Raw genomic sequence first — 17,876 nt, forward strand, 5'->3', positions numbered from 1 at the left:
ATTATTATGTTTAAACTCGTCTCGTTAAGTAAATGAATATAAATAATAAATAAACTTAGTTCCTAAACTTTTTTTTTTTGTGAGATATGGTTTCAATCTATGTCTGCTTTTGATAATTACTTTTTATCATCATATAAATACATCAATTAGTTTTAAATTAGGTAAGAATTGAATACTAAATAATTTATTCAATAAAAAGAGACTTAACTAATTGAGTTAATAAATTCATTATTGTAAAATAAAATAAAAAGGAAAGAAATGTCTGACACGCGCCTTAGGTGTGGGTCTGATAGAGAGTAACCCAGCTAAGCAGCCACACACTATTTCTATTTTTTCTTTTTTGGTTTTCCAAAAGTTGAGTGAAAAACAAAATAAAAAGAAAAGAAATAATAATAGCATTATCCAAAGAAGAACCCCTTTTGCTGTTGAAGTTTTTGTTTGCTTCTGATTCTGTGTCTATCTCTCTCTCTCTTTCTCTGAAGCAGCCCCAGTAAAAGCAAAGCATCATCGCCCACACAAAACACAAGTAGAAAAGAAGAGAGAGAAAAAGAGAGCTTTTTATAGTCTTAGATAGAGAGAAGAGAAGTAAAGATAAACAGCTTTTTAAAGAGAGAGAAACATACAGAGAGAGCTCTACCCTAGCCCAAACCAAAAAAAAAAAACTTGCATTCATTTCTATATGCAATCCGATAAGGACTTGTGCTTTCTTTGTTATAGCTGTCTTAGCAGTAAGTAAGTATATCTTTTCTTATATTGTTTGTAGATATTGTAGCAGTATTCTTAGCCGTAGCAAATACTTTTCAGCACAAGTCTTGGCCTCAGACTCAGACTCTCTCAGTGTGTCTTAAAATCATTTTGCAGAAACTGTTCGACCTTTAGTTTCCTCCTTTGTCACTCTCGAAAACCCACCTCTCAAAAAACTCTCTTTCTTTATTTCTTGCCTTCAATTTCCTCATACATTCTTCCTCCAAGTTCTAAGCTTTAGAGAGAGAGAGAGAGAGAGAGAGAGAGAGTAGTGTGTGTTTGGAAACCTGTTCGAACTTTAACCAAAGATTTACTACATGTTGTTGTCTCTTTTTACATTTTCACATTTTGTGGCGTTATCCAAAACCTGGGGCTTCAGCTCATTAATGCCATTGACTTGAACCGACTTTTTGTTTATCCTTTTTGAAAAGAAAAAAAAAATTATTATTTTTTGGTGGGTGTTGGGTTTGAGAGTTTGAGAGCTGAGCTAGGTGTTTAAGGGTTTGTTAGTTTGGTTTTTGGCTTAGAAGATGCTTGGTGTTTAAGTTTTTACCAATGGGTTGGTGAGAATGGACCTGTTTCAGTCTTCTATCTTCAACATGAAGCCTTCTAGCTAGGTTTGGTAAGCTGTAAAAGTAGCTTCCATTTTTGTCTTCTATTTGACTTAAGACTAGCTTTTCACCGCTTTGTGCTCTTTCCTATGTTTTAGTTTCTTTAAATCTGTGTTTTTCCTTTGTGGGTTTTGTTTCTCTTTTAGTAATTTATTCTTTTATTTATCCTTTTTCTTTCTTCCGCTGTTCATATTTTGTTTCCTTGTACCTATGCTGTTGGTGCTTTGAATAGTGTGTGTGTGTTTGTCTCTGTTTTCGTTTCATCTCTTAGTTTGGTTGTATTTTTGAGACAATGCATCTGCTTGGAGCTTTCTTGCTGTAGATTTGGTTGTTTGGAATGAGAACTATGTCAGAATTACTTTCCGTTTTGAAAAAGCTTGAAACTTGAAATTGCTTTCCCAGGGCATTTCCTTGTTTATTCTCAAATTCGAAAACAACTGGCCTCCTGTTCATTGATCACAACTTGGGTCTCATAGAGTTGTTTCACTTTGTTCTGGGTACACATTGTGTGTGGAATTTGGCTTTATATTTAACTTTAGAATAGAGAGGAGGTTTGAAATTTTACGCTGCGAATCATTATTTGGGGTCAAGGCTGCTTGTAAAAGATTTTTGAGTATAAGTATTTGAAGTAAATGCATGGATCGGAGGGACACTATGTCGTTGTCCGGTTCGACCTCTTATTATATGTCAAGAGGAATGGCTGGTTCTGGTCCTGGAACACAGTCTGGGCTACATGGATCACCGGGCATTCGCCCCATGTCTAGTCCAAATGTACAATTTCAGTCGAATTTAGGAGGGAGTACCATGGGATCAACGTTACCAGGAGAGCCTTCAGCTTCAATTTCACCTCATAGTGTCAATGTGGGTGCACCATCTGTGGTGCCGCAGACTGAGCCTCTCAAGAGGAAAAGGGGAAGACCTCGGAAATATGGACCTGATGGGACTGTGTCATTGGCATTGTCTCCCTCGCCAGCTACTCATGGAGGGACGAATACAACAACATCTGCCCAAAAGCGAGGTAGAGGGCGGCCACCGGGGACTGGCAGGAAGCAACAGTTAGCATCTCTTGGTAAGTTTCTGTGTTCTGTTCATGCTGACTATGATTCACCTAAACACTACACTGCATTTTTGTTGATATTTTATTTCATTTTATAATTCTTGTATGCTACTCATCTGAAAAATTGGTTATTCTACATGTAGAACCGGTTTGTACCTGCCTATACCTCAAACTCACATAATTAATTGTAGATCTGCTGTCCTTCCCACAGCCTTGTTGTACACATCACAATTTGGAGTTTATTGGACTAAGGATGCAACCATTTACCTACTTTGACATTTAGTGGACCTAAATAATATCCAGGAAATCCAATCATATTCTTTTTTTTCCTCTTGAATCTTGGAGTTACATACTTTGAATTTTTTTAAATATATGAAATCTCAACCTTAGATCAGATTAAAAAAAGGATGAAAGAGAATGCCAATGAGCACTAGCTCAAATGGCACGCCTCCTCCCCCCCAAAAAAAAAAAAAAAAAAAGCCTATTGGGTGCATGTGTAAGCTTACCAACCAAAAAAAAAGGGATGAAAAGAGAATGAATTAGAATGAAAAGGGTTATATTTTGCTGTTGACATCATCAAAATATAGCCTCCATGACTAAACATAGTATTGTTGCAACAAAGAACAGTCTTGGGCATTGGGAATAATAATAATGACACATCACCTATATGCAACAATTAAAAATTTAAAGAGACAATGAATTAACAACTTCTCAGGAGTTCCATGGAACCAACATTGTTAAAATGTGTTTATATTGGATGATTATTAAAACCATTATCAATCTGCATCTTTCCTGGCAACTTATGTTTGATTTTGTGTTGGACTTGAAATATTGGTATAAACAACTTTTAAACTTAAAAAAAGTAAGAAGTAAATACCTCTGAGCATGATGTTGCGATGTAATACAGACATAGTTGGTTTTAAAATAAGTAGCAGGCCTGCTATTCGATAAGCAAGGGTATAACAGTTATTTTTACAAGCCATTTGCAGCTTAACATGGTCAGAATCTCAGGGGAATTATTAAAATTGATGGAACTCCACTGAGCATCTAGAGCATTAACAACAGCTTAAAGCTTCCAGATTTGTGTCCTGATCAGAAATCCTTACCTTTTAAAGAAGCTGAAGGACATAACATGAAGTGATGGCAAAGAATAATATCTTGACAAAATTGAGCATAGATGTATCAATAAATTTTTTTCCCCCCTGCTGTGTCTATCTAATTCCTACTCTGAGACTCTTTTTCATTGGGTACTAAATTTATGCGTGATAAGTTTGAAATGACTACAATATAATATTGTAGCTCTGTGCCTCTGCCTTTTATCTTTTTCTAATAATTTAATTCTGTCTGTTAACAGCATATATTTTTCTTTGTGGAGTGCGCTTGAGAATATTCATTTGATATTTATTGTTTACACGTATTTTCCTTTCTTGCACTGGCTTCCTAGTATGTGAATTGCAAATGGTTGACTGTTTTGATAGGTGAATGGCTGTCTGGTTCGGCTGGGATGGGTTTTACTCCACATATCATCACCATTGCAGTAGGAGAAGTATGTGATTGCTCTAATCAATTAATAATTGTGTCGCACTGTCTCAAGTCTTTACTTTCAGGTTTTTCAATAATAAAGGAAAGAAAACAATTTCTTCTTTAAGTTTTGTACTACCATATTAGCCCCAAAGCTGTTTCTCTAGAATTAAAATCAATGTAAAGTGTAAACTATGCTTTTGATACCTAGAATCAATGCACGGCTCTTTCTTGAATTAACAAAAAAAATTATTAATAAGGAATTAACAAAGAAAGTTGATATTGTTCTTGTCTGCTTTCAAATTTACTAGAAGCTAATATGTTTTTCAGTTCATTGATCCCAAATTTCTGCAGTCTTTTTAAGGCAGTACAATATTTTTGGACATCTTATGTTATTTATTAAAGTTTGCTTATCTTTTGCTGTAGGACATTGCAACAAAAATAATGTCATTTTCGCAGCAGGGGCCAAGAGCTATATGCATCCTGTCAGCCAATGGTGCTGTCTCCACCGTGACTCTTCGTCAGCCTTCAACGTCTGGTGGCACTGTCACATACGAGGTTTGAGCACTTTCTTATCATTTTAGAGACATATTGTCGGTTCTGGGCATGTTTTTGATAATGATGGAGACTGATGCTGATCCTTTGTAGAGCTTCTCTAAGACAAATCATCTCAGTTTAAGATTTAGTGTGATAGTGGGAACAATGCTTAAGTTTACGAGGTTTATGCCTGGAATATGATCTAAATGAAATTGCTCGAACTTCAGTTGCTAGTTTCTAAAGTATGATGTCTCAATTGAGGCTTGAGTAATGACTAAGGCAATGACTGGTGTGTATGATCTGTTCATCTCAGTCATCATGGAGTGGAGCTTGAAAGTTAATTTTTGTGGGAAAATATATTTTAATTCAACCTTCATCTGTTCATTTTAGGTAATTTTGATTCCGAAATCCCTTTAATGTGTAGACATCTGCACTGGGTGTGCTCACACGTACGCATGCTTTTACATGTATTTGCTTTGCAGATTAGCCTCTGTTTTCTTTTCAGTTCTCAACCTCTCTAGTCTCTACAACCATTTAAGTAGTGTTATGTTCTATTTTCTTTACCCTACTTCTAAGTGTTTTTATTTTTTTTATTTTTAAAATTATAAAAACTTTTTTATTATTTGTGTCTTGTATCTCTGATAAGAAAAGTTTTTGGTGCATTGCACTTCTGTAGGGCCGTTTCGAGATATTATGTTTGTCTGGCTCTTACTTGCTCACAGAAAGTAGTGGCTCCCGCAATCGAACTGGTGGTCTAAGTGTCTCCCTTGCCAGTCCTGACGGTCGTGTCATTGGTGGAGGAGTTGGAGGAATGCTCATTGCGGCAAGTCCAGTTCAGGTATTTTCTTGATTGCTGTCTTTTGCACCATTCTTTATTCCCCGTTTAAAGTTCTCTTTTCTTCTACCTGCTAATTGATTCTTCAGTATAGTGATTCTACCACTGGGACTGGGGTCAGCTCCCTGAGAACTTTGTCTATCTAGGAATACCAAATTCAGAATTAACTCCGATCTTTTCTAATCCCTCAACATAGATTTAGTAACTTTACCACGAAAAAATAAGGAAATCTGAAGATAAAATTGAATAACAAACTGTTACAATAAGCTAAAAATATGACAAATTATGCTTCAAACATTGATGTTAAGTATGTGATTTTCTTCCACGAGCCAATATGATGGGGTTCATTATCAAAAGGGGAAAGAAAATATGATGGGGTTATATGTAGGGATGTCAAAAATGATACCACCCTGCTCGACCTCACCTGCCCTGCACTGTCCCACCTTGTAGATATATATATATATATATATGTATGTATGTATGTATGTATTTACTTTATGTATAAACAATTTATTTATTTTTATTGTACATATCCTACTATTATCCGCTAAATCACTTCTCTCTTTCTCTCTCCCTCACATCATGTCTACGTATAATTAATCAATTAATTATTTATTTTTATAAATATCATATTACCTTCCCAAAATACTCATCTCTCTCATTGCCACCCTGACCGAACTTGCCTTGCAATTGCCCCAGACGGGTTTTCCCAGCCCCAAAGAGGGAATGGAGTGGGGATGGGGCACCCATAATCTGGCCCCATCCTGCCATGTAGCCATCTGTAGGTTATACATTATTCAAGTTTCTTTTTCTGAGGCTCAAATGTATGATGGATGACTCCAGGTGATTGTGGGGAGCTTCATATGGGGTGGTTCAAAGACAAAAAACAAGAAAAAGGAGGCTTCAGAAGGTGCCATAGACTCAGAGCATCAGACAGTTGACAATCCAGATGCACAAACTAGCATTCCACCAACTCAAAATCTCAGTCCAATCTCTTCAATGGGTGTTTGGCCAGCATCACGGGCAATGGATATGCGTAATGCTCATGTTGACATTGATTTGATGCGGGGGTGACAATTTTTATCAATAGATGAACGAGCGTTGTATATAAATTTCACCTTCATGGCCACTTGAATCTAATTCTCTTGATGTACCAATGACAGAAAGCCAGTTGATCTTGGCTTTGACAACTCACTTCATTTACCCATCATAGACGATGGGGTTGTACTCATATTTTTGTAGCCTTATGGAAATTTAGTTTGAATTTGATGTTCATGATTTCTACTAATCGACATCCTATTGTACCAGTCTTTTCAGTATTTTTTTTTTATAAGCCAGTCTTTTCAGTTCCAACAAATTAAATTTTGATTGGAAATCTCATTCTTTTATGAGCATCGGTCATTGTGAAATAATCTTAAGCAGTTTTTTGGAAAAGGGTGCATTTTTAATGCTGTATAGTCCCAATATGATATGGGAGTAAGATGAAGACAATGCTAGAGGCTGTTATGTGATGTCTGGACTCTGGTGTTTTTCAGAAGCTACAATGGAAAGTGTCATTTGGATGTGTGTATGACACTTTCTTTCATGTAATTGCTATTGGTATCTTTTCCGATCTTCATAAACCGCTGATTGAAATTTAAAATTCTATTTTCAATAAAAAATGTGAGGAAAACGGGGATAAGATCATGATTTGCACAAATTGTATTAGTTTCCGAAAGTCTCAAGACTGCATTACTCAATGATTTTCTTTTCCAAAAATGCATTATTTTAAGAAATTTTATTACTAAATGTGTTGGAATCATTCCCATGTTAGTTCCTTTGCCACATGGGTGTTCTTATACTAGTGATCATCATAAAATGCCTCAAAACACTAAAAGAAGCCACTACAGGTGCTAAGAAATAACAACTGGCGTCACACTGTTCAAAATTTCAATGATCGGAAGTACCAAAATAATAGTCATGCATGATGAAGACTTTAGAATCTTAACTATCACAGCTTGATGAGTACATCAAATCTTGCACTTGCACCCTTCCCATGATAGTTCAAAACCCAATTATCTAAATGCTTGAAAAAGGTTTGTGTCTGCTGCTTATGTGGATGGAATTGGATAAATTTATTATGCGGGTGGGCGATGGAGTTCGACTTTTAAGATATCTATTAGGTTCAAATTGAGTCATATAAATTATTATGAACATTTCTAATTATAACTTTCTTTGTTTGATAGATAGATCATGGGAATGGGAAGTGAGATTTGAACCACAAACATGAAATGCAATGTTATTACAATACACTAGTTATAACTTGATTAATCATTTCATTATATAGTGCATATGTGACCAGAGCTCTTAACAAGAAAACTATAAAGTATGAGATGTGACAATCACCAAGCAACATGTGGAATGAGAAATATGAACTCAAACATTAGCTGATCAAAAGTTAGAGACAATCAAGCAATCAAAGAAGGGAAAAGTTAATGGATGTCCTAAGGATATGGTTTAGGAAATATTTTAAAAAACTTTTCATGGGAAAAGAAAATAACAACTGACTTTATTATAGACTTTTATATTTCCCATGAAAAAAGTATCAAAATTTTCTTAAAATAGTCTGTTAACATATACCCTAGAGGCATTTGTTAACAGAATCCATTAAAGAAAGGGAGTTAAGAGTCCAATGAGGCAACTGCCCCAAAATCCATTAAAGTATTGACAACACATGAATAAAAGGGGTTAACAGCATATTGCAATTAAAACTTAAGTCTCTAATAGTTTAGTTTATTCTCAATTTATGTTACTGTCATCCATTATATTAGAGTTAAGGCCCGTTTGCGCTTTGCCTACTCGTGGTTTAAAACTTTACACTTTGTCCACCTGAACTTCAATCCGTTACCCACCTCACCCCTAGCCGTTAGAAAAACACATTTTTAGAGAAAAACAAACATAACAAAAATAAAAAAGCTAGGATTTTGATTCTTAAGAACTTCTATAAGAACAAAGTACATGGAGCAAGGATGACTTGGATGCCGATATAAAGTCACGAGTGTCCAATAAGAAAGGCTAGGCATGGGATTGAATGGAAGAGGGGCTCCGGAAGTTCTTGCAGCACTCCAAAACCTCTTGGGGCAGACCCAACTCGACGAAGGACTTCAAAGGAGCATACTTACCCAATTTCACATTATGCCAGCTCACCACAACCAGACCATCTTTCACAGTTTCATCCTCTTCTTTTCCTTGGTGGGTTTTGCTTTCCTTGTCATCCTCTTTCGGTTTCTTATTCTTACTCTTCTTCTCTTTGGCCTTGATTTCTTCATGCTTTCGCTTGAGATTATTAGCTTCAAGTTCTTCGGCTTTGTCCTTGTTCCTTTGCTTATTCTTATTCTTCTTCTTCTTTATCTTACTTTCTGGGTTTTGTGGGGGTTCTGAATCACTAGGAAGAACGCCGGTGGTGGTGGAGTCCTTGAGTTTCCAACCCATCAAAAAGCTAGGATTGCCCTGAGTTTAGAGTGAGAGAGAGGGCTCGGTGAGATTTATTGTGGGAGCTTGAAGGGTCGGCCATGGAGGTCCAATGGAGGCTCGGCCTGGGAAAGCTTTAGAGATTGGAGTGAGAGCTCGGGATTGGTGAGGGCTTGGTAAGGTTTTTCGGTGAGGAGGAGCTCACCACTGAGGTGGCGTCGATGATTAAGGGAAACAAGCTTTAAGGGTCAGCCATGGAGTTTCATTTGAGCTGCACTGAGGTGGCGTCGATGATTAAGGGAAACAAGCTTTAAGGGTCAGCCATGGAGTTTCATTTGAGGCAGCTCAAATGAAACCCAACCACAATAGCAAACCCAGCCCCAATTTCAACTTCAAACCCACTTTGAATCCCGGCCACAGTGGGGAGAGAAGCCAAGATCAGAGTGGGATTTGTGTGCTATACCTCCATTTTGTTCTTATAGAAGTTCTTTAAGCAATCAAAACCCTAACTTTTTGATTTTTGTTATGTTTGTTTTTCCCTAAAAATGTGTTTTTCTAACGACTGGGGGTGAGGTGGGTAACGGATTGAAGTTCAGGTGGGCAAAGTGTAAAGTTTTAAACTACGAGTAGGCAAAGCGCAAACGGGCCTTACCTCAGGTGGGTTTACTGTAATTATCCCTAGATAATATTTGCTTTTGAGTCTTGAGTTATGCCCATATTACCTTAACATAATCACACTTTGACTTCCCCTATCCACCAAACACGAATCAAACAATAGCCTTGAGTCAAAACAATTTTTGTGAGTGAGCCATGTTATGTTATGTGGGGACCGTTCGATCAATAGGCCCATAAAGTTTAGGATTGATTTAGGAATGTTGGGCTCATGGCCCATCCGAGGATGCATATCTGTCCGAGGAGGCCAAGTCAGGTCATAAGGTAGTTACTGAAGGGGATGGTAGTCAACATCACAAGGGTAGGGTTCTGTATCCGTCCAAGGACACCATACTCCTCGGCAGTATGCGTCCGAGGACGATCAGGACGTGGTCTTATTGCAACCAGACCTCAGAATTAGGTCACCGTAAAAGATAGAATAACCGACCAAGGATGAAAGAGATAAGGCAAACAAATATCTATAACTACAGCTGCCTCCGCATTAATGACCTCTCAACCAACTCTCTGGCCGCATTAATGTGGAGGTAATACTTGAACAGTAAGGAAGCAGCCTTACAGCTGCCCATGGGAAGTTCCAGGAGGTGCTAGATGGGACAGAAAGAAATCTTTCGAACCCAACCTACACATGTGCGGTGAGGATGGAACACAAATGGGGATATATAAACTAAAAGAAGAGCATGAAGAAGAGGGATCGGAACAGAAAAAGAAAGGAGAGAAAAACACAGACAAAAAGGAAGAGAGCAAAAGTAGAGAAAAAGAATTGTATTGATCATTAGAGAAAACGATCGTTGTACCAGCTTTTGACCTTCAATATACGTGAGAGTGAACCTTTTTAAGATATCACAGTTAACCTAGTTCTTTACACCCACGCTCTACAAATCATATTGTCTGGACATTTTTACGTACGAACCCAACACTGTTAAGGTTCGTTGCAAATCGAGTCCTTACAATTGGCGCCGTCTGTGGGAAGAACTTGTGTTAGCTTATAGAACTTCCGGTACAACGTTTCTGATGGAAGGAATGGAACCACCCCACCCCGCAGTGGGACCGCATCACGATGATGTCAACCTGCATCAGGCAAAGTCAAGGGGCTCTCAGCATGGTGGTCCTCGAAGGAGTCCCGAACAGAGAAGTCCGGGAGGGGAGTGTACGTACAACTCATACCACCAGGAGCCACTCACGGGGGAAGAGTCACATCTCCCACGCGAAGCATGATGGGAATCTGCAACGCGAGATTGCAGACTTGAAGAGAGAGTTGCGCCATGCACGGCGGGAACGTTCCCCACCTTGCTCTGAACCATCATCTGGGGAGTCGGATGGAACTAGTTACAGGCGGAGGTCGAGAACTCCGCAAAGCGAGACTTTCTCCTATGAAGAGGAGCATCGCCATCGACGTAGGCGTAGAAGTCCAACTAGCAGGGGTTTGGGAAACGATGCCATGAACAAAGCCCTGAGTCAAATTTCCAAGTCACCCTTTACGAGAAACATAGACGATGCTACCCATCCTCGGCGGTTTCATCAACCTACGTTCTCTCTGTATGATGGCCATTCAGATCCGGTGGAACATGTAAGCTATTACAGCCAGAAGATGGCTATTCACTCTAGGGATGATGCTTTGATGTGCAAGATTTTTCCATCAAGTTTAGGTCCAACGGCGATGAGGTGGTTCAATGGCTTAAGGGCCAATTCTGTTGGATCTTTCAAAACGCTGACTCGGGCTTTTGGTGCTCGCTTTATTACATGCAGCCGGACTCCTTGGCCTTTGGGATCCTTGTTGACTTTGTCTATGCGAGAGGGCGAGACTCTCAAGAGTTATTCGGATAGGTACTGGGAAATGTTTAACAAAATAGAGGGAAAGAATGATCCCGTGGCTATAACCACTTTCAAAGCTGGTCTCCCAACTGATCACGACTTGAGGAAATCCTTGACGGGTAAGCCTGTCACTAGTGTGCGCCAGCTGATGGACAGAATAGATAAGTACAGAAGGGTAGAGGAAGATCAACTCCAGGGGAAAGGAAAGGCCAAGATGATCCCTCAGGAGAGGAGGGATTTCAGGTCGGATCGTTATAATAACAGCAGACCAAGGAGGGACTTTGTTGGGCAGTCGAGCTCGGCGGACGCCCAGGTTGTTAATGCAGTATTTCGGGAGCCTGTTCAACAGGTTTTGGAGAAGATAAAGAACGAGCCATTCTTCAAATGGTCGAACAAAATGGCGGGAGAACCTAGAAAATGCAACCCGAGTTTGTATTGCCATTACCATCAGGATCATGGGCACACGACAGACAACTGCAGGAATTTATGGGACCACTTGGAACAGTTGTTCCGTGAAGGGAAATTAAAGCAACTCTTGCACCATTCCAGCGGAAGGGCGAGCCAAGCAAGTTCCGAGTTGCGTGGGGATGCTTCATCAAGGCTCCCCCTAGGTACGATTAACGTTATCTTTGCGGCCCCGGGAAAGACTGGATCTTGCCCCTCGAGAGTGTTGTCGGTGTCCCGATCCCCGACCGAGGATCATTCTCAGGCATTGAAGAGGGCCAAGAGGCGTGTCCCCTTGATTTTGGGTTTTTTAGATGAGGATCTGATTGGGACCATACAGCCCCATGAGGATGTTTTGGTGGTAACATTGAGGATTAGCGGGTACAATGTCTGAAGAGTGATGGTTGATCAGGGAAGCGCTGTGGATGTGATGTATCCAGATTTGTACAAGGGGCTAGGTTTGAAACCAGAGGACTTAATAACCTATACTTCCCTTCTAGTGAGTTTTGAGGGAAGGTTGGTCACTCCCATGGGGCTAATCAGGCTGCCTGTGCAGTCAGGCACGGATGTGGTGGAGGTGGATTTTATTGTCGTAGATGTTTTTTCTCCGTACACGGCTATTGTGGGCAGACCTTGGCTTCACACCCTTAAAGCGGTTTCGTCCTCCCTACATTAGAAGGTGAAGTACCCATCCGGAGACCAAGTGCTGGAGATAGTAGGGAGTCAGGCGGCTGCTCGGCAATGCCTAGTAGCGGCTATACAGCATCGGCCGGAAGCGGAAACCTCGGCTACCGCCGATAATGAGTTATAGCAATTAAAGTCCCCAGTATCAGGCTTAGACGTGCCAACCAATGGGGTAGAGTGTGAAGATCTGGAAAAGGCAGTTGTTGCTGATGATCCAGAAAAATTCTTCCGGGTTGGGTCCAAGTTGCCTTTGCAAGAGAAAGTGAATTTGTTGGAGTTCCTCCGAGCCAATGTGGATGTTTTTGCATGGGATCCGTACGAAGCCCCAGGGATGGACCCGAATTTCATTTGTCACCGACTCAACGTGAACCTTGCCGTTGTCCCCAGGAGGCAACCTCCTCGGCGACCATCGAAGGAGCATGCCGAGGCAGTTAGAAGCGAAGTTGCCAAGCTCAAACAGGCTGGGCTATCAAGGAAGTGTTTTACCCTCAATGGTTGGCCAATACGGTGGTAGTAAAAAAGAAGACTGGAAAATGGCGGGTGTGCGTGGACTTCACGGATCTTAATAAGGCCTGCCCCAAGGATCCATTTCCTATGCCGAAGATCGACCAGTTGGTGGATGCGACCGTGGGTAACCCTAGGATGAGTTTCTTGGATGCCTTCCAAGGGTATCATCAAATACCGCTGGCCGACGACGATCAAGAAAAGACTGCATTTGTGACCCCGATTGGGAACTACCATTAAAAGGTGATGCCCTTCGGTTTGAAAAACGCTGGATCTACCTACCAACGCATGATGACGAAAATGTTTGAGCTACAACTGGGCAGAAATATTGAAGTTTATATCGATGATATGGTTGTAAAAAGTAAAGTAGTGTCCGAACATGTGGAGGACCTCACTAGTATCTTCGGGATACTGAGAGAACATAAGTTGCGCTTGAATGCTTCGAAGTGCTCCTTTGGTGTAGGTTTTGGGAAGTTCTTGGGGTACATGGTGACCCATAGAGGAATTGAGGTGAATCCAGACCAGATTAGGGCTATTAACAATTTGCAAGCACCTCGGAATCCAAAAGAAGTGCAGAAACTGACTGGGATGACTGCTGCGTTGAACCCTGCCGTTGTCCCCAGGAGGCAACCTCCTCAGCGACCATCGAAGGAGCATGCCGAGGCAGTTAGAAGCGAAGTTGCCAAGCTCAAACAGGCTGGGGCTATCAAGGAAGTGTTTTACCCTCAATGGTTGGCCAATACGGTGGTAGTAAAAAAGAAGACTGGAAAATGGCGAGTGTGCGTGGACTTCACGGATCTTAATAAGGCCTGCCCCAAGGATCCATTTCCTATGCCGAAGATTGACCAGTTGGTGAATGCGACCGTGGGTCACCCTAGGATGAGTTTCTTGGATGCCTTCCAAGGGTATCATCAAATACCGCTGGCCGCCGATGATCAAGAAAAGACTGCATTCGTGACCCCGATTGGGAACTACCATTACAAGGTGATGCCCTTCGGTTTGAAAAACGTTGGATCTACCTACCAACGCATGATGGCTAAAATGTTTGAGCCACAACTGGGCAGAAATATTGAAGTTTATATCGATGATATGGTTGTAAAAAGTAAAGTAGTGTCCGAACATGTGGAGGACCTCACTAGTATCTTCGGGATACTGAGAGAACATAAGTTGCGCTTGAATGCTTCGAAGTGCTCCTTTGGTGTAGGTTTTGGGAAGTTCTTGGGGTACATGGTGACCCATAGAGGAATTGAGGTGAATCCAGACCAGATTAGGGCTATTAACAATTTGCAAGCACCTCGGAATCCAAAAGAAGTGCAGAAACTGACTGGGATGACTGCTGCGTTGAACCGGTTCATCTCCAGGTCGGCTGAGAGCTGTCGTCCTTTTTTCCGCCTGTTACATAAGTGGCAAGGATTCGAATGGACCGTGGAGTGTGCTGAAGCGTTCCAGCAGTTGAAAGATTACTTGTCCAGGCCGCCTATCATGTCTAGCCCTGAGGTGGATGAGGTGTTGTATGCCTATTTGGCAATAGCCCCTCATGCAGTTAGTTTCGTCTTGATACGAGAAGACAATGGCGTCCAAAGGCCAGTTTATTATGTAAGTAAATCCCTCCATGAGGCCGAGGTGAGATATTTGTCATTAGAAAAGGCCATACTGGCGGTGGTCCATGCAACACGTAAACTTCCGCACTATTTTCAAGCTCACACTGTGGTTACTTTGACCCAACTGCCTCTTAAGTCCATACTCAGAAGTGCTGACTACACCGGAAGAATTGCCAAGTGGGGCACGATTCTGGGTGCTTTTGACATCAAATACATGCTCCGCACCTCTGTAAAAGGTCAAGTCCTCGCCAATCTGGTGGCTGAATTCGCTGAGTGCCCTGAGGAAATTAGTAGGAATCAAGATCACATGGATGAAAAATCGGTTGGCCTGATATCCGCACAAGGAGAGTTTATATGGAAAGTGTACGTGGATGGGGCCGCGAACCAACGGGGAGCTGGATTGGGATTGGTGTTGATATCCCCCGAAGAGGTCATCATCAAGAAGTCACTAAGACTAGGGTTCTCGGCTACTAATAACGAATCAGAATACGAAACTTTGATAATGGGAATGAGCATGGTCCATAAAATGGGTGGAAAGGCAGTGAAACTATTCTCAGACTCGAGGTTGGTAGTCGGCCAGGTGACCGGAGAGTTGGAGGCCAGAGACCCAAGGATGCAAGGGTATCTGGACCGGGTTAGGCGTATGCGAACGGAGTTCGAGTCTTTCGACGTATTGCATATTCCACGAGGTGAAAATACCCATGCTGATTCCTTGGCGACCCTTGCCATCTCCTCAGTACGAAATTTCCCTCGGGTGATTATCGTCGAAGACTTGTGTACTCCCACTTCACCAGAAAAGGAGGTTTGCCAAATCCATCAAGTTAGTTTGTCGCCAAGCTGGATGGATCCCATATTAAAATTTCTCAAAAGTGACATATTGCCTGAAGATAAGGTGGAGGCTGAGAAGATACGAAGGAGAGCTCCTCGGTACTGGTTATCCGAGAATAAAAAGTTATACAGACGGTCCTTCTCTGGGCCATACTTGCTCTGTGTGCCTCCTGAGACAGCAGAATCAATCCTGCAAGAATTGCATGAGGGCATTTGTGGAAGCCATACAGGAGGAAGGTCTCTATCATGCCGAGCCCTCACGCAAGGTTATTGGTGGCCAAATATGCGGAGAGAAGCGCAGGAGTACGTCAAGAAATGCGATCAGTGTCAGAGATATGCTCCGAATATCCACCAACCGGGAGGAGTTCTTAACCCTCTCTCAAGCCCTTGGCCTTTTGCGCAATGGGGGCTGGATATTGTCGGCCCTTTTCCTAAAGCCATAGGAAACAAGAAGTACCTGCTGGTCGGCACAGACTACTTCACTAAATGAGTTGAAGCTGAGCCCTTGGCGAACATCAGGGACGTAGATGTGAAGACGTTTGTCTGGAGGAACATTGTTACACGATTTGGAATTCCCCGAACTCTTGTCTCGGATAACGGACTCCAATTCGATAGCAATGCCTTTAGGGAATATTGTTCAGAACTGGGAATAAGAAACAGATATTCCACTCCAGCTTATCCACAAGGCAATGGGCAGGCTGAAGCTATTAACAAGATAATAGTCAATGGGCTTAAGAAGAGACTGGATGACGCGAAAGGAAAATGGGTGGAAGAACTGCCACATGTGCTTTGGACGTATCGGACAACACCCCGACGTTCGACAGGGGAAACTCTTTTCTCCATGATCTATGGGGCCGAGGCCGTCATTCCCCTGGAAACTGGATTCCCAACGTTAAGGATCAGTACATTCTCTTTGGGTAATAATGATGCGATGTTGGAAAAAAGTTTAGACCTAATTGAAGAACGAAGGGAGAGCGCGATGGTTCAACTAGCTTACTACCAGCATAAACTCAAGCAGGGCTACGATAACAATGTGAGGATGAGGCCGTTAGCCATAGGAGATCTGGTGCTGAGGAAAGTCCTGGGGGCCACTAAGAATCCAAATTGGGGAAAACTGGGACCTAATTGGGAGGGGCCATATCGGATCACTTTTATGGCAGGAATAGGAGCCTACTATCTAGAGGACCTAGATGAAAAATCTGTACTCCATCCTTGGAATGTAAATAATCTCAAGAGGTATTATTATTAATAAAAGTGTTTCAATTCAAATATTTTCTTTTAACTTACGTCAATCATACATCCTGTACTCCTGCATCCTATGATTTATATTGAAATGTTAAACAGAAACTAAGTTATGCTAGGTCCTCGGATCGCAAACTTAGTGGAAATTAACATCCTATGATTTATATTGAATTGTTAAACAGAAACTAAGTTATGCCAGGTCCTCGGATCGTAAACTTAGTGGAAATTAACATCCTATGATTTATATTGAATTGTTAAACAGAAACTAAGTTATGCCAGGTCCTCGGATCGCAATCTTAGTGGAAATTAACATCCTATGATTTATATTGAATTGTTAAACAGAAACTAAGTTATGCCAGGTCCTCGGATCGCAAACTTAGTGGAAATTAACATCCTATGATTTATATTGAATTGTTAAACAGAAATTAAGTTATGCCAGGTCCTTGGATAAGAATATGAGGAAGAATGAACTCATCCTCGACAACAAACGATATTTGGGCATGGTGAGAAGCTGTCTTTTACCCTGTTTCATTCTATGACTGTTACTCACTAATACGCACTTTTCATTGACTATAATGTTAACTCCCCCCCTTTTTTCTTTTCTTTCTTTTTTACAGATCATCCAAATATTTTCAAGCTAGATGAGATGCTCAATGCTTGCTCCGATCAACTAGATGGCGAAAGGAAAAGAAGGGTAATGGCTGTACAGACCTTGTCCAAATCTGAACAGGATTTGGCCGACGCAAGGAAAAAACTACAGGTCGAAAAGGAAGTTCGCAAGAGCGCTGAATTGGCATCAGAAGGCTACCAGAAGCAGGCCGAGGAACAAGCAAGGCTTCTGCGTGAGATGAATGCCGAGCTTAAGAAGACTCAGAAGTAAGCTCTTGTTCTTAAGAAGCACCTAAAGGAAACTCAGAAGCTAAGGGAGCAAGCTGAAAAGCTCAGAGAGCAAGCCGAGAAAGCGAAGATCAACGCCGAACAGACAATGAACGAAGCCGAGCAGAGAGGCTACGAAGTTGGTATAACTGAAACTGAGAAGGCTTTGAGAGCCAAGGTTCCGGAGGTATGCCGCATCTACTGCGCAAGAACTTGGAGTGAGGCTCTTAACCGTGCTGGGGTTGAAGCCTCATCTGAGCTACGTAGGCCAGAGAACGTATATTACCCCGAGGCGATACGCCCCTCAGCTCCTCAACCTTATCAGGCCGATGCTCCTTCTCCAGTTATTAACCTTAACGAGGAGGCCTTGCCTCGCAATTCTCCTCTTCGCGGCCAACCGGTACCAACTAAAGAGGGACTAGCCCCTCCAGGAGCTTCCCCAGACAAGACCACCACCG

At 41.5% G+C, this 17,876-nt stretch overlaps 1 protein-coding gene across 3 annotated transcripts; it reads left to right on the forward strand.

The window, feature by feature from the left end:
• Positions 1-490: 490 nt before the first annotated feature.
• On the forward strand, positions 491-6,612 carry LOC115955190 (AT-hook motif nuclear-localized protein 9). 3 transcript variants are annotated; one of them, XM_031073249.1, is made up of 6 exons: positions 491-1,366; positions 1,758-2,424; positions 3,891-3,958; positions 4,360-4,491; positions 5,147-5,308; positions 6,149-6,612. In XM_031073249.1, the coding sequence occupies exons 2-6, from the start codon at positions 1,992-1,994 to the stop codon at positions 6,377-6,379; spliced, it is 1,026 nt and encodes a 341-aa protein (XP_030929109.1). In that variant the 5' UTR covers positions 491-1,366; positions 1,758-1,991; the 3' UTR covers positions 6,380-6,612. The 3 variants fall into 3 exon arrangements, with proteins under 3 accessions (XP_030929109.1, XP_030929110.1, XP_030929111.1); XM_031073250.1 differs by having other exon boundaries at positions 491-732; XM_031073251.1 differs by having other exon boundaries at positions 491-728.
• Positions 6,613-17,876: the final 11,264 nt, after the last annotated feature.

This window comes from Quercus lobata, chromosome 8, assembly GCF_001633185.2.
Source record: "Quercus lobata isolate SW786 chromosome 8, ValleyOak3.0 Primary Assembly, whole genome shotgun sequence".
Taxonomy (NCBI): Eukaryota; Viridiplantae; Streptophyta; class Magnoliopsida; order Fagales; family Fagaceae; genus Quercus; species Quercus lobata.